This window comes from Octopus bimaculoides, chromosome 1 (genome assembly GCF_001194135.2).
Source record: "Octopus bimaculoides isolate UCB-OBI-ISO-001 chromosome 1, ASM119413v2, whole genome shotgun sequence".
In the NCBI taxonomy this organism is placed as follows: domain Eukaryota; kingdom Metazoa; phylum Mollusca; class Cephalopoda; order Octopoda; family Octopodidae; genus Octopus; species Octopus bimaculoides.
In genome coordinates, this window is record NC_068981.1 from 30,210,782 (window position 1) to 30,222,894 (window position 12,113).

Sequence of the window (12,113 nt, forward strand, 5' to 3'; positions counted from 1 at the left end):
GACTGGCTTGTGCGGGTGGCACATAAAAGACACCATTTCGAGCGTGGCCGTTTTCGTGCGGGTGACACGTAAAAGCACCCACTACACTCTCTGAGTGGTTGGCGTTAGGAAGGGCATCCAGCTGTAGAAACTCTGCCAAATCAGACTGGAGCCTGGTGTTGCCATCCGGTTTCACCAGTCCTCAGTCAAATCGTCCAACCCATGCTAGCATGGAAAGCGGACGTTAAACGATGATGATGATGATGATGATGATGATTTCATAATGCATCAAGTATGATCCTTGATTTATATTCCCAAGGGCTATTCCATTGTAAGCATCACATGACATTAGATTTAAGGCAAAATAAGATCCAAGCATCTAAGAGACTTCTTGTGCACTTAATTTTCTCTTTATTGCCATGTATTGCTCTCACTGTAGATGTTGCAAGCTTTAATGTTTTGGCAAAGTTATTGATTCCTACCCCACCGCCCTCATCCACCTGCATCAAACTTTTTTTAACATCAAGTGTAATTCTTCAGTTCCATTTGTTGGCCTCTCTCCAGACATGTTGGATTGTTGGCAAATCCAACAGCTATGGCGATCATCATCTAACACAAGATCACCTCCTCCAATGTCCCCTCTCCTCGCAAATGATTTTTGTCTTGGTGACCCTGCCAGTGCAGGTGCCACTTAAAAAGCATCCAGTCTACACTGTAAAGTGGTTGGCGTTAGGAAGGGCATCCAGCTGTAAAATCCTGCCAAAACAGTCACAGAAGTCAGGTGCAGGCTTCGGCCTTGCCAGCCCTTGTGGTACCATTCCATTCATGCTAGCATGGAAGATGAATGTTAAATGATGATGATATATATATATTTTTTATTTATTTATTGGAGTTCTATAGTTTTCATGAAGCATTTTCTGATAAAATATATAAATGTTTTAAATATTTTTTAAAGCCAAAACAATACAAGTTATAAAAAGATCAATGTGTGCATGTATGTAACAAAGAAAGGCAGTTTTAAACTATTAATAAAATAGACTACTAAGTTCAAAATGTTTTCATACTGTTTCAATGTCAATTTTGGGGCATGTAATTAAAATTTTCTATGACCTCCTTTGTAGTATATTTATATTGATGTTTGTTTTATTTTTCTACAGATGCATAAATTGTGTTATTAGAAAACGTGGCATGAATCAAAGATTGTGTCTTCAAGAAAATATAAGAAGAAAAGAATTTTGATTACAAGTTATATCGAATTATCATCTAAAAGTCAGAAAACATATCATCAGAAGGATAGAAAACAAAACCTCAAAGAAAAACATGTGCAAAGAATATAAATTTTTGAGGATTTACAACTATATCTTTCATGGAATTTCATTCATAATTTAAATAAATATTTTTAAAAACAGAAGGTTTTGACAATTAAAACACTGAAATTTGTTTTAAAAAATCTACACAAAATAAAATTTTTGCCAGAAAATTTCCAAAACTGATTGTGGACAAAAATCATTTGCTTTTGTATTGAAAAATCTTACAAATTTGCTGCTGCTTAGATATCTTCTATACAAAACTCGGTGTATTTACTGTGCAACTGAAACACTACTGATGCATCTATTAGAAAGTGCATTGGATTTTCTCAATATGACTTTATCATTAAGAATAGAACCATGCACAAAATAGTTGAATATTTGCCTAAATTCAAATTGTCACTTCATCTCTATCATCAGGTAACTTCTGGAAAATCCTGTCAGCAAATATTGTTACAAGAAACAGTTATCTTACTATTCCAATTGAGTTTTGAATCGAAAAGAAATGGTTGGAATTTAACTTCTCTCTGCTTGGTCATTGCTTTTGAAAACAACTTAGCAATAATTCCTCTGCTAAAAAATGCAGACAAGTTGCACAGTACCAGGATATCAATTCAGTTTGTGATATTTTTCATTGCGAATAAATCAAATTCAGAGCATTTATTTTTTATATCTTATCCTGTCCATGAACTTGTAACTGACATTTTAACAAGCAGTCACAACAACAAAATGTCTACAGATAAACATTCTTCTCTTAAATCAAGAAAATCCATCAAAAAGCATCGCTGTGAGTTCTGCAACAAAGAATTCATGAGCAGTTCTGCATTGGTTATTCATAGACGCTCACACACCGGCTTGCGTCCTTACAAATGTCCATTCTGCAGTCGAGCATTCTCTCAAATGACTGGAATCCAGCATCATATTCGCACTCACACCGGGGAGAGGCCATATGTTTGCAACATCTGCCATTTTAAATTTTCTCGCTCAGATTCTTTGGCCAGACACATAAAGAAGCGGCATTCGAGTGTTCAAAATGGATTGGTAAAGAGAAAAAAGAAAACTTCAGAAATATCAAAGAAGCAGCTACTGCTTAGCTATTATAATAATTCCCACTCAGATCCTACTACTTCTCAGCTAACAGACTCTAGTTTTATGCTAAATGGCTTTCTTGATGTACCCACAGAATTTCAGTCTTCAAATTTAGGAATTAATTCAGATGTACATATTACTGATGATTCTTCGAAAAATTCACGTCTTAAGTTCCCAGATGAAACACATTCTCATAATAAAGTAACTGATTCTTTCATCAGAGATAAAAGATTTACGCACTCTAGAATACAATCTCCAAGATTGAGAACTAAATCCATGGATAAAAAATATTCATTTTCAAATTGTAATTTACCTGAATTCAGGTATTCTGATGTAGCACACCAAAGAATTTCTGTTCCTCAAAATGAAATATCTGAAAATTCTAGGAAAAATTATAAAAGAACTGAAGAGACATCTTTGCTGCAGTCTAAAGTGAATAAAAGATGTAATTATAACCCAAATATAAGTTATGCTAATAATTTGGACAATATACACTTTAAAAATGTCAGTGATATAAGTATTTCCACAGAACTAGAATCTAAGCTTCATAATTACCAATATGCCAACAGAAGAAATCTGGATACAAAGAATGGTAAATATCACAAGTGTTTCTTCTGTTTCAAGTGTTTTGCAAGCAAGTCTGCATTGAACATACATAAAAGAATTCATACTGGCATTCGTCCCTATGTCTGCAAAATGTGTGGTCGTTCATTTACCCAAAAAACCGGTTTACGACATCATTATAGGACTCACACACAAGAAAGACCTTACAAATGTAGCATTTGCTTCTATGCATTCGCTAGATCTGATTCTCTTTTGCGGCACACAAAACTTCGACACAAGAAGCTGAAGAAAAAAGCCCCTGTTTATAACAAACAATTAAGAAAACCACCTGAATGCTATCCTAATTCAGAGCATTTTTTGGAAAAATCTGGTAGTTTTAAGCAAGTGGTACTTCAAAATGAAAACAATAATATATTTGAAAATGATCATCTGGTTGCAAAAAATGTTAACGATCTTGACATTCATGAATATTCTATTAGAAATAATACCAATTCCAACCATGTTTCAGTTGTTGATTCCACTCTGTTACTCGATCCATTAATAACAGTTTCTGATGAAATCAATTATGGTAGGCATCATGTACAGTCCACAGACTTTAGCAACAGTAATTTGAGTTCTGGGGTCGTATTGAATATCGAGAGACCTGAAATCACTCGCACAAATTCTCCTATCTACATAACTGATGACGAAGAAGAATTTGATGTCATTTCATTCCCAGAAAAAAATGAAAATGTACCTGCTGTTAAATCCTGCTTGAAGCCCTCCACCAATTCTAAAAATACCACAGGAAAATATGGGAAAAAACGAAATCTTCCTTGTAATTTCTGTCACAAGACTTTCTCTAGTTTCTCGGTGCTGAAAGTTCACAGAAGAATCCACACTGGTGTTAGACCTTATCGGTGTAAGTTTTGTGGTCGTTCCTTTACCCAACAGACTGGTCTTACCCACCATCTACGCACTCACACTGGAGAAAAACCCTACTCTTGTGGGAACTGCAATGCGCAATTTTCCAGATCTGATTCCTTGGCTCGTCACTGGAGACAGCAGCATTTAAAACACTCTAACACAAAAGGTAATCATTTGAAACAGATAAATAGAACTAAGAAAGACCATGTTAGTTCAAGCAGCACTGACGAAAATTTAAGCATTTCAGCAAAGGATGTCAGGCTTTCTGAATCTGAAACAAATAATGTCCAAGAAATAAGTGACAATAATCCAAGTTTAGATCAGGTAAATTTTGCATCAGTTGTTATAAAATCTGAAGTTTCTAATGATGAACCTGTTCAGGCTGTTATCTGTGATACTTCTTCTAAAGATGAACCTGTTCAGGCTGTTATCTGTGATACTTCTTCTAATGATGATGCTGGCACTGCTGACAAACTGGAAACTGACGATCTCAGTCCAACATGGAAAAGTGGCAGTAGTTATAGAGATGATGGAAATTTCAGCAATATTGAAATTGAAACCTTTGAACCAGTTCCAAATGCATTCAGTCCTTCCAATGAACCAAACCTACAGCTGAAATGTTCTTCATGCAAAAAAGTGTTTAACGACAAAACTCTATTATCTTCTCATGTGTGTGAGGTAAATACTGAATATCAATGTTTTCTTTGTGATATGAACTTTAACAATACCATCTTACTGGCCGAACATATGAGTGAACAGCATAATTTGAAACAAAACTGTAAAAGAGAAGGTGAGCTGTCACAATTTTCCTTCGAGGATGAATTCGGTTCTCTTGTAGAAATGGTAATCACCCATAATAATGATAGAGATGTTTGTCGTATTTATCTTAGTGACTTTTCTGAAAATACCCAAACCATAGAAATGAACATGGATGAGAAAATCAATCAAAACCTTTCTGATATTTGGGAATCTACAGAGAATAGAAAACTTGAAGTTGCTCAACACTCTCCAAATGGTTTTGATTCTAAAGCGAACATTTTCTGCCAATCTGATTACAATGCAGGCACTATAAGTAACCACAAGGACAGTTCTGAAGATATTTTGCAAATTAAACTTGAGCAGGATCAACAGGAAATATCAGATATTGTCAGCCAAAACAATAGTAGCTTTGAATCTTTCTGCTTGACTAACCAGGAGCAAGAATTTCGCAATGCCCTTGAACCAAATACTAGCCCTCTTGGTACGCAGACAAATGGAATTAATTCTGAGGCTTCTAATTTTGTAGATAATAGCAGTGATGCTGGTATATCCATACCATTGCTGGATCTGAACCAGTGTAAGACAGAAGATAATGACAGCAACACTGCTCAGTTAAACAAAGATTCTAAGCAAACTAGACACAAACAGCGCCAGTGTGAATTCTGTAAGAAATCATTTAATAGCAAATGGGCTTTGATTATTCACCGCAGATCCCACACTGGTGAAAAACCATATGAATGTGGGCACTGTGGCCGTGGTTTCAGTCAGTTATCTGGTGTTCAACATCATATTCTCACACATACTGGTGAGAGACCATTTGAGTGTCAAATTTGTCATTTCAAATTTGCTCGATCTGATTCATTAGTTCGACATACCAGATTAAAACATTCAGAATGTGCAAGAGAAAATGGTTCGAAAGAGGAGCCCAAGAAAGTTTCAACACTTTCCAATGACCAAAGTTTAGTAAGGGACTTAAGGAATGCATATAGTACAGATATGTTAGACATGGAGACAGATATACAAAACAATTGTACAATGATTGAACCAATGTTACAAGATAAAAACTTGATTAACTTATCAGAATATCCTTTGCTTCTTTCATCTCAAGTGAAGGAATCTGACACAAAGGAAAACATTGCTTCAAATTCTGAGGATCATATTACTTTGAAAGATATCCACAAGGAAGTTGATTTCGATAAGGATATTAAAAATTGCAACATGTTAGACTTGTCTTTATCTCCTTCAAAAGATATTTCTGCCAAGCAGATAAAAACTTTTGATTGTAAATTTTGTGGGAGTCTGTTTCCAAATTCTGATGTTTTATTGCAACATTTAATGCTAAGTCATAGCAATGAAATTATTTTAAATGATATTAAAACAGATATCTTGCTCAAATCTGGGTCTGAGCAAAATAAGAATTCATCTCAAGATTTCCTTAGTATTTCCGAGTCCAAAGAAGCTTTAACATTTCATTCTAGTAATGCTTCATCATTCACTGAAAATTGTCTGCAAAGGGATAGCATTTTGCATCTTTTAAAAGAGTATGATCTTGGTATGGTGACAGAGAATAATTCAACTTTGAATAGAGATGAAAGCAACCCTAATTTCAATGTTGATCTCAAATATATAGAAAATGTTGAAACTATTCCTTTAGACAGGTTAGAGCAAAATGGAGATGGTCAAGAAATGGACCAAAGTCAAAATTCTTTTCAAAATATCATTGATATTACAGAAACGAACTTTGATTTGAAAGAAACAAGTGTTGATGAAATCATAGAGAAAGATCTTAACACTAGTGAAGAAAAAAATCTGAAAGATGTAGATGTTGGCAATGTTGAAGAGAATAACAACAACAACAATAATAATGATGATGATGATGATGATGTTATATGCATCACACCCGAGAATTTCCCTTCAAGTTTTCAGATGAATTCTTTGAAGGCTTTTGCTGAAGATTTTCATGTAACTGAAGAGAAAAGTTATGAAGCCTCTTACATGTCTCTCACAGATAACAACAACGTGAGTGCAAGGGAAGTAACCGAACAGTCTAACCGAAGTAATTCTTGTAGGTTTTGTGGCAAAAGTTTTCCTACTCAGTCAGCATTAAAAGTGCACCAACGCACCCATACCGGCCTGCGTCCATATAAGTGTCCAACATGTGGCAGAGCATTCACACAGAAAGTCGGACTCCAGCATCATGTCCGAACTCATACAGGAGAGCGGCCATATCAGTGTAAGTACTGCATTCAGAAGTTTGCTCGGTCAGATTCTTTGGGTCGGCACATAAGACACAAGCATTTAAAAGCAACCAAGGATTTGAATTCTGTGAGTAACTATCAGAAAAGCCTTGTATCTCCTTTGTCCTTAGAATCAGATGCAAACCAAGAAGCAGCTAGAAAAAGAGAGATGAACGGAGGAAATTCCAATCAACTGGAATCGAATTTCATTGAGTCACAGGAACATTCTTCTAGTACAAATCCTAATCAAAAGGATTTTGTAATGATGACTCCAAATTCATTTGGAGACTTATTTGTATTGGAGCCATCAGACAACCATGTTAAGAATAATCTGAATGAATGTTTCCAAGAATACATTAGTTACTCTAGATTGAATGATGATAATCACATTGATAGGAAGACTTTGAATATATGTGACCAAATGGAAGAAAGGATGCAGAATAGTTCTTATTCGACTCCTAATGCTAGCCTACTACAGTCTTCTAGTAACACACCAGGCAAGTCATCTGACACAATTGTTTTGGAAGAGATGGCAATAAATATAAGTGATTCTGAATGTAATTCACCTGAACAAAACACAACAATAAAATATGAAAATGATCTTACCTGTGATATTTGCTGTAAAGAATTCTCTAATTCACACCTGTTAATAAAGCACCTAAAAGATCATATAAATGCTAGTAAAGAAACTGCAACCAATCCAGATAAGACCATCTCTGCTCCTGTCCCAACTTGTTATCTTATAGACCTCAGTGATGAGAGCTTAGAACAAAAATCACAAAGTGAATTAGACATTGATCTAATGGAATCTGATTTGCTCTCAAATATAACCAAAGAAAAATGCATGGAAAACAAGAATGCAACTGAAATGCAAGAATTCAATTCAAGAACCGATCCAAAAATAGCCTCCTCTTCATTACCGAACCTGATAGATGATGATAGTCAAACCGAGATTGGTATTGAGAAAAATGCTGATAATTACCAGTTGGTTACAGAAACAGAAGACACTAACACAACAACCAGTGTTCTTTCTAATATGATTTCCCCGAATCTCCTGCCCCACCACACTAATGTGGTCTCGACAGGTACACGAGACAATATTACTTGCAGTAAAACCAATAACAACTCTCTTTTAATCATCAAAGACGGTACTAGATTTAAACTTGGCCACAAAAGGCACATTTGTAAGTACTGCAGCAAAAGTTTTGCAAGTTCTTCCGCCCTTGTGATTCACACTCGGACACACACTGGTGAAAGGCCTTATGAATGTGATTATTGTTCACGAGCCTTCAGCCAGGTCACTGGTCTTCGTCACCATATCAGAACCCATACAGGGTATAAACCATACAGCTGTCACTTCTGTTATTACCGATTTGCAAGATCAGATTCTTTAGCTAGGCACTTGAAACTGGAACACCAAAAGAGAAACAAAGATACCTCTTCAGGAAAAGATGTCAATGCTATACAATAACGGAACTCTTTATTTTATATTTGTATATATTTATTTATTGGTATGGGGGAATTTTGTTCCACAGTCTCATTATTTCTAGAATGTGTGTGTGCGTATGTGAATGTACATGCATGCATGTATGTGTAAATGTGTGTGTGTGTGTGTGTGTGTGAATGAATATGTCATAATCATCATTTTAATATCATATCCACTTTTCTGTGCTTTCATGGGTGAGATGAAATTTGTTGAGGCAGATTGTCTACAACTGGATGCCCTTCCTGTCACCAACTCTCACTTGTTTCCAGTCAAGGTAATATTTCTCCATGGCCAGACATGTTTCTCATGGGAGATTGGAAATGAAAGTGACACTCATTTACACCCTACACACAATGTCAAAACAAGGACATATACACATTCACACACATATATATTGGCTAATAATCTTAGCCTGTATGACAACAACAGCTATGTTTCTTGGAATAAGAGATTTCATTCATCTGTATTTTTTTAAAGAGAAATTACCAAAAGATTGGTTATTTATCTACTAAATTGTTTATATTGAATCCCATGCAGATCATCATTAAAAATAAAAATAATAATAACAATTATAAATCAACAAACTACCTCTGTATCTCCTTGTTGACATGTGCTTTCATGGGTGAGATTAAATTTTATACATACGTTTTCCCTCTGGTGGTGAACTTGTCATTAAAGGGGAGAGAATTTCTTCTTGATTAGACAAAGTCGAACCAGCATTTTTAATTTAAACATTTTTTATTTCTTTTTTTCTTACACAAAATAAAAAATAAAATCAAGTTCTTTTATTTATTTATTCATTTTTTTTTTTAATCCTTCTTTGGAATTGTTGATGCAGCATAACTCGAAACACAAATTAAGCTAAATTCCACATTCTATGAAGTTTCATAAAGAAGAGAGAGAATACAAGATGGTTCATAGTTTGGGGGGATAGACACAAACACATACATACATATACATATATACGATGGGCTTCTTTCAGTTTCCGTCTACCAAATCCACTCACAAGGCTTTGGTTGGCCCGAGGCTATAGTAGAAGACACTTGCCCAAGGTGTCACGCAGTGGGACTGAACCTGGAACCATGTGGTTGGGAAGCAAGCTTCTTACCACACAGCCACTCCTGTTGAACTTCCTTTTGTTATAGCTTCTTTCTTCAAACTGTTGCTCCCTAGAACTCATTACCATTGTCATGTTTTCCTCTGGATTATGATATTCAGCCCTTTAACCTTTCTGTCAGTTGATGTCTTTTGAATTTATTAGCCCCTTTTCCTTCTTTGTACTCCCTTATGCTACAGTGGCCTCAAGTGTTCTTTGGAGGAAAAATCATATAAAAAGAGCAGAAAATACACAGAGTAAACTAATTGTACCATTCTGTGCCAACTTGAAGCTCATTGAATTTGTCTATTGCAAGATTGTTATCATCCCTGATCTAACAGATTTATCATCAAAAATATTCCAGCCATGATATTCTGGTTTTTATAGCAGTGTGTAGGATTATGTTATATATAATATGCTCTTTCTTTATTTAAGATGGCAAAGAGTGATTTGAGGTAGATTTGTCTGCTATTTCTACGAGGTCAAGCAACTACATACAGGCTCCATTGTTGCCCTGTTATTGTTGTGTAAGTCTGCTTTGATGCAGCAGTCTTGTGGCATGCAGGTAGTCAGCCAAATGACAAAACATGAGCCACAGATCAATCTTTCCAGTTATACTAGCTGAGGGCCATGCTGCACTCTGACACACAGTGTGGTAGTGGACATCTTCTCTTTTACATTATTTACATATTTACAATTGATGGATATTTGTCCTCATCTTGTTTGTTGTTAACACGTTTCGGCTGATATACCCTCCAGCCTTCATCAGGTGTCTTTGGGTAATTTTGAACCTGGGTTCTCATTCCTAAGGTATTATTATTATTGTTATTACTATCCAGGTCACTGCCTGGAATCGAACTCGGAATCTTGTGATTAGTAGCCCGTGCTCTTAACCACTATGCCATATGCCTGTGGGATTATAAGCTATGATAATAATAGGGATTCAAAGGAATATGCAAGCAGAACCATTAAATATAAGCAAGAAAATCCAGCTGATACATTAGTAGAGGGCCCACCACATACGCTTGTGTATGCATGGTGGGCCCTCCTAAAAAAAAAAACCTCCTTGAATTATAAGGAGAGTTTCTTAACTGGGGTTCAACAATAGTCTTGTTCTATCTTATAAAATTTCTTTTAGAGACCCCACATGCAGAAAGTTTTGAAGAGATAACAATAAATGCATCAATGACTTAGTAATTCCACTTCTCAGCGTGATCATTACCTTCCTGGCACTTGAAAAGACATTCAAGCGAGATCGTTGCCAGTACCTCCTGACCGGCCTTCATGCCGGTGGCACTTAAAAGCACCCACTACACTCTCAGAGTGGATGACGTTAGGAAAGGCATCCAGCTGTAGAAACTATGCCAAATCAGATTGGAGCCTGGTGTAGCCATCTGGTTTCACCAGTCCTCAGTCAAATTGTCCAACCCATGCTAGCATGGAAAGCGGACGTTCAATGATGATGATGATGATGATGATTGCTCCTTTAAGTATTAACAATAGACCATTGAGAGGAAAGTCAATACTCATCACTTTGGAAACCATGGTAATTAGGTGCAATTCCACAGATCATTGAGAATAGAGAATGAAAACACCTCCATACACTACAAAAAAATTAAACTTTCCAATATTAGTTAAACAATTTTCTTATTTGATGTTTTTTTCTTTTAAACTTTATGCAATTCCTCTAACCTGAAGAATAAACAGAATGTTAAAGAATTCTTGCTACTCCCAACAACATTAAGATGAGTTAAAATGACTGGAAATCATCATCATCATCATCATTTAATGTCCGCCTTCCATGCTAGCATGGGTTGGACGATTTGACTGAGGACTGGTGAAACCAGATGGCTACACCAGGCTCCAATCTGATTTGACAGAGTTTCTACAGCTGGATGCCCTTCCTAACGCCAACCACTCCGAGAGTGTAGTGGGTGCTTTTACGTGCCACCGGCACAAAGGCCAGTCAGGCAATGGGTCATGCTCAAAATGGTGTATTTTGTTCAGGAAATATATGTAGACAAGTTTCCATCCCTTCTGCCAGTAAAAAACAAATGAAATTCAAAGCAAAATTTTTAGAAAAAAATTGAAAAAATTTCTTCTCTGTTCACACACGAACTAGTACAAGTTAGTCTTGCAAACATGTATAGAAAGTGACTACATTTATCACATCATAGATGATATAAATACTCATAAGCAAACAAAATCCAGTTGAATTTTGCAGCTGAATTCATTAACCGTTCATGCCAAAACATGCTTACTAACAACTAGCAAAGGAAGAAGCAAACATATTCTGTGTGTGTGTCTGAAGGTCTATATTAAAAGCATATGCAATCACAAATACACAAGGTCCCTATATACATAACCCTATTTTATTTTAATTAATTAATAGACCATCATCTCATTACACATGCAAGCACACAAAATTTCTTACACTGACCTTTATGCATATATAAAAACCATGCCAAGACAGACGCAGAAGTTTGGTGTAGTCTTCTACCTGGCTAAGTCCTGTCAAACTCTTCAACCGATGCCAACATGGAAGGTCGACATTAAACGATGAGGATGCATACACACACACACACATATATATATATATATATATATATATATATACATTTCTATTTATAAATATCCTAGAATATCTAGAATATCACATTGCCTTGGCCTTGTTATCTTATTATATATAT

At 35.7% G+C, this 12,113-nt stretch overlaps 1 protein-coding gene across 2 annotated transcripts in view; it reads left to right on the forward strand.

The window, feature by feature from the left end:
* The window catches only part of LOC106870020 (uncharacterized), an 18,378-nt gene extending 9,272 nt beyond the window's left edge, over window positions 1-9,106 (forward strand). For both annotated transcript variants that reach the window (XM_014915984.2, XM_014915985.2), the window contains exon 2: window positions 1,137-9,106. In XM_014915984.2, coding sequence (XP_014771470.1) covers window positions 1,647-8,312 — 6,666 coding nt within the window. In that variant the 5' untranslated portion in view covers window positions 1,137-1,646 and the 3' untranslated portion in view covers window positions 8,313-9,106. The remainder of the gene's footprint in view (window positions 1-1,136) is intronic.
* The last annotated feature ends 3,007 nt before the right edge of the window (window positions 9,107-12,113 follow it).